The sequence below is a fragment of the Anguilla rostrata genome, chromosome 6 (genome assembly GCF_018555375.3).
Source record: "Anguilla rostrata isolate EN2019 chromosome 6, ASM1855537v3, whole genome shotgun sequence".
Taxonomy (NCBI): domain Eukaryota; kingdom Metazoa; phylum Chordata; class Actinopteri; order Anguilliformes; family Anguillidae; genus Anguilla; species Anguilla rostrata.
In genome coordinates, this window is record NC_057938.1 from 32,896,177 (window position 1) to 32,901,506 (window position 5,330).

Here is a 5,330-nt window from a genome sequence, read left to right on the forward strand (position 1 = left end):
CTGTAAAGCGTATTGTGACAACTGTTGTAAAATACGCTATACAAATAAAATTTGATTTGATTTGACAGGCGCTCCTGGAAGAAATCCGTACAGGAAGGAGCTGCCCGTCATGAAATGGAACTCCGCTGTGCCACAGAGATAAAGCAACAGCACCGCAAGGAGAGAGAGAAAAAGGCTCAACCACCACCAACCACCACCACTCTCCCCTGCCCATACTGTACCAAAGTATGTGGATCGCGGATCGGCCTCCACAGCCATCTGAAGACCCACAAGTAGACGACCCAACGGAGAGAACAGTCATACTCGCCTCGAGTGACCCCCAATGATGATGGTGTGTGTGTCCAAAAATCATGAAAACAAAAGTGAAACTTAACGTACGCTGCAGTGGATAACAATTAAATCCTCCACCTAGCACACACGCTTCACAACTCATACGACTGCGTTGGAATTTTTATTTTAAAAAAGTACTTTACATTACATTACAGGCATTTAGCAGACGCTCTTATCCAGAGCGACGTACACAACTTTTTTACATAGCACTTTACATTGTATCCATTTATACAGCTGGATACTGACGCAATGCAGGTTACGTACCTTGCTCAAGGGTACAACGGCAGTGTCCTTACCCGGGAATCGAACCTACGACCTTTCGGTTACAAGCGCAGTTCCTTACCCACTGTGCCACACTCCATGGCACAGTGAACATAATGAACTTTAAAGTTCATTATTCTTCCTGTGCATCTCCTGTGTGTCCCCACCTCCCTTTCTCCCTGGTGCATGCTTAAGGTGCTCCGAAGCATGTTGTTTGATCATCTGCTCGGTTGCGTCTTTTCCCCATTTCATTACTGCAGCTGCAAGAGTTGAAAAAGACAAAAAATTATAAACGTGCAAAGGCAACCTGTAGTCATACCCCAAGTCCACATATGTGTATGTAAAAATATCAAGGTTTCAATCCCTTGTACATCCCATCTTCCCAGCTTTTGCACTACCAACTATACTTTAACCTAGGTGCGACACGCTGCTCAGACTTTGTTATCCGTCTGAGCCACGCTTAAAAGTCGTGCCTAAAATAAATTCTATGGGTCTTGATTTTTCTGCACAAACTCGTTGAATAAAAACCTAATTCAAAAGTCCAAAACAAAAGTCTCAGTCATACACTGTATAGATGCTATCTGTCGCTAGACCATGAGACTTGTTTTGGTAAATGAAAAAAGGGGAGACACATCATATCCCACGTGATCAGGAAGCAGAAGATCATGAGAAATCAGAGATGCGAAACACAGAGATATTAAAATATAGGATTAGCCGATAAACGTGTAAAAATATAAAATTCTGCTGAGTGTTTTGACTTGGAAACTTACAATGGATGAGATAAAAATGCTACAATACAGGACGTGGTCTTGAATTAGGTTTTTATTCAACGAGTTTGTGTGAAAGAATCTACTTACCTGAAGGCTCTGATCACTGCAGTTACCCTGTAAGAAGTCAAAGGGATGTGATTACTCATGAGCATCTAATATAAAGACACTTGCTCTGTATTCATGTTACATTAAATATTTGTTCTGTAGAACATTATTAAAATCACATGATTGTGTTAATCCGTTTTGTATCGCCTAAAATTACCATTAAATGAAAATGCACATTTTAAAACCTAAAATTAGAGATGAATGCTTGCTACATCGGTTTTATTAGGAAAAAAATATCACTCCCGTGCTTTCTTGTGTGTCGCAACGTTATGTCGTTAGCCAGATTCATCCTTGCGTTTGCAAATAACTATGAGTTAAATGTTACCCATAACATGTGGCACGGTTGATCAAAACAATAACGTTAATGTTAGCTCGTTTCTTGTTGACTTAACATGCCATTCCATCATGTAGGACGGCTAACGTACTAGCTAGCTAACTAACCTGGTACCAACATTTTTAAAAACTAACTTAACAGTTAACGTAGCTAGCTAACATTAAAACCCTAGCTAGCTAGCTAATGTTAGCTCGATGTGTTAGTTCGCTAGCTTATTGTAACTTAGTTATTTAGACAATGCTTGTTCAGTCGCTTCTGCTAATGTTACAGTTGTGAATATTTTCTTATGCTATGGCAGTTTTCAAAAGTAATGGCCGGTTAGCTCCTAACGCTAACTATGACTGGAACCAAATAATCTTAATCCCTTCGCGCACATGCCAAATCTTGCCAATCCTTGCCCATTTAGGGGGTACCCTATTTAAAGCTTTATATCTCCAGATGTGAACACCACAGAGACTTGAAAACTGGCTTAAATGAAGCAAGACATTTGTACAATTTACAATACTAACACAGATTAGTTTATATTCATCATTTTGGAAGAAATAAAGTGCCACAAATGCAATTGTCTAGACAAGAAATCAAAAATGAATTTGCACTATTTTAGTTTGCAATGAAATACTGAGAGATTGCATATATACAGCAGGTTAAACTATACATGTGCTGGATCAAAAACTTCTTGACCACAGGTTCATAAAATCTAAGGGTGAATATGTAGAACTACTAAAGATCTATGAAGCAAAAATGAAGCAGTGTACTCAGCGTCTCCAAATCCATCCAAAATGTCTAAATTATGCATTGCTGTAAATCACAACATATTCATGTATTTCACTAAAAATCAACTGTTTTGAGTCAAGAAACTCACTGTTGCACCATTTTCAAGTGGGAATTACAAGCTTTCAGTCAGTACAGTGGTCGAAAATATCTACAGGTCCAGAAAAATATCCAAAATCTCTCCAAAAATGAATAAAATGCTTTTTGTCCATTATAAAGCATATAAATGAGCTCCGTATGAAGGTTTAAGATGAAACATTGCAATCAGATTAAAAAATAATGCAAAAATATTGTCATACAATGTGGTACAATACCTAAATGTGTAATAATTAACTCTTGTATGTATTTCTATACGCTGTACTAACGTATGTTTTCTTGTATGGGGATGGGACGACATGTTTGGGCAATGTTCCAACTCTCATGTCATCACTGTTGCATGCTTCACAAAAACTATTACATTACTAACTAACGCTTACATTACAGTGTGAAATATCCACATTATATAGTACCACTAACCTATTTAAAGACACTCAATTTAAAAAATAACATATATAACCGAAATATTTTGAGCAGTAATACTTACATAGCAATGATGAAATCTTATCTATGTTCAGTAGATGGAGACAGAGACAGTAAATCAATGATACTGTTCTATTCGCTTCTGTTTTGCTCCAGAAAACAATGTCAGCTAGGTCTATCAGAAAACATATGGCTTAGCTATGCCCAGAAGTCCTCAAAAATGATATTATTTTACAAGAAATTACGAAAAATCGTTGACTGTGTTTCATTAGGTGCAGTGTCTTTTACTGCTACCACAGAGTGAATCCGATGATAAGAACATTTTCGTTTAAAGCTCACCTATAAAACGCTATTCCAAAAGCAAAATGTTTCGTTAGAAAGCTTAAACTCTGACCTACTGAATAATGAATGTCAATCAGCCGACTGTATAAAAGGGCGACACGCCGTAAACAACGTGTGGTCATTACACACAGCTATTCTGGAGGTCACACTAGGCATCACACAATGCATGTATATTTAGGGTCAAGCAGCAAAGCTGGTGGAACCCATGTATCGTGTCTATATATTTATTATTAATAGTTATTATATGATATATTATTATTATTATGAATCAATATATAATACAATATAATATAAGTTTTTTTTTCTCCGCTAAAAGTGTCTGAGGCTCAGCAAAAAAAAAAAAAAAATCATGTTCCGTCATAGCAACAAGATAAACCCAAGATATGCCAATACAGCAGTGAAAACGCTGCTCACTGAATAACGAAATAAACGAGACAATGTTTTTAAAAATGATACCATGTGACATTCTACAATCAATATCTGGGACTAAATATAGAATAAATATACAACCTTACCGTTGGTTTTACATGTAGAGATGTCCCTTTTGAGACCGATTGGTCATATATTGACTTGGAAATATACGCGCATTTGTGATACCTGGGTAGCCTACCTTCAAAAATAGCTGTTCGTAATACCACACCTGTTGTTTACGGCGTTGTCGCCCTTTTTAGTACAGTTTGGCTTGATTGACAATTCATTTATTCAGTAGGTGAGAGTATAAGCTTTCTAACTATGTAGCCTATAACATGTCTGATTTTGCTTTTGGAATAGCGTTTTATAGGTCAGCGTGACCGAACATTTTCTTATCATCGCATTCACTCTGTGGTAGCAGTAAAGATGCGGCACCTAACGAAACGTTGTCAACGATTTTTCATAATTTCTTGGAAAATACTATTATTATTGAGGACTTCTGGGCATAGCTAAGCCATATGTTTGCAGATAGACCTAGGCTATCTGACATCGTTTTCTGGAGCAAAACAGAAGCGGATAGGACTGTATCATTGAATTACTGTCGCTGTCTCTATCTACTGAACACAGATAAAATTTCATCATTGCTATGTAAGTATTACAGCTCAAAATATTTCAGTTATACGTTATTTTTTAAATTGAGTGTCTTTAAATAGGTTAGTGATTATATAATGTGGATATTTCACAATAATGTAAGCGTTAGTAGTGTAATAGTTTTTGTGATGCATGGAACAGTGATGACGAGAGTGTTGGAAAATTGCCAAAACGTAGTGGACGGTTGAAAATTGTTTTCATATCGTCCCCTCCCTGTCCGTCATTATACTGAGAAATAGCTAAACCATTTTTATTGATAGTATTTGAGTTTCTCTGCAAACGCATGGAAACACGCTGGTATAATAAAACAAAGACGGTAAATATAGGCTAGCCTATATATATATAGTCCGCTTTGTTCCGTTGCTGTCATAATATAACAAACTTTCTTGTGTCTACAGCTGCAGTTTCTCGCTGCAATTACTAATATTGAATATAAACAAAAGACGCAAATTATGCTGTAGTCTGCCAATGTCGAAAAAAATAATACTGTAGTGTGTTAGAGTCAAGGATGTACAAAGTTAGGGAAGTATACAGCTTTAAGGAGGGTGCACTGCTGCCTGGGAAATGTGGGTGGAGTTTAGGGACAAGACGGCCCTTCCTCTGTGTGTATTTAGTCTGTGAATTGAGCTGTGAGAGTAAGAAGTGTCTGTCTAGAGGGCGTAGAGAAGACGAGTTTACGAAAGTTGGCTTGGTTTGTAAGCGTGGTTGTGGCCGACAACAGCCATAATAAATGCACAATTCATGTAAACTGTATCGGAGACTCTTTAATAGTAGCAAATGCTGCAACTGGTGTCAGAAGAAAACTAAATCGTACATTCGGTGAACCGTGGGTCTAA

At 37.3% G+C, this 5,330-nt stretch overlaps 1 protein-coding gene across 2 annotated transcripts in view; it reads right to left on the reverse strand.

The window, feature by feature from the left end:
- Nucleotides 1–712: 712 nt before the first annotated feature.
- Nucleotides 713–5,330, reverse strand: part of LOC135257876 (keratinocyte-associated protein 3) — a 36,790-nt gene continuing 32,172 nt past the window's right edge. For both annotated transcript variants that reach the window (XM_064341101.1, XM_064341098.1), the window contains 2 exons: nucleotides 1,449–1,475; nucleotides 713–851 (listed from right to left, as the gene is read on the reverse strand). In XM_064341101.1, coding sequence (XP_064197171.1) covers nucleotides 843–851; nucleotides 1,449–1,475 — 36 coding nt within the window. In that variant the 3' untranslated portion in view covers nucleotides 713–842. The remainder of the gene's footprint in view (nucleotides 852–1,448; nucleotides 1,476–5,330) is intronic.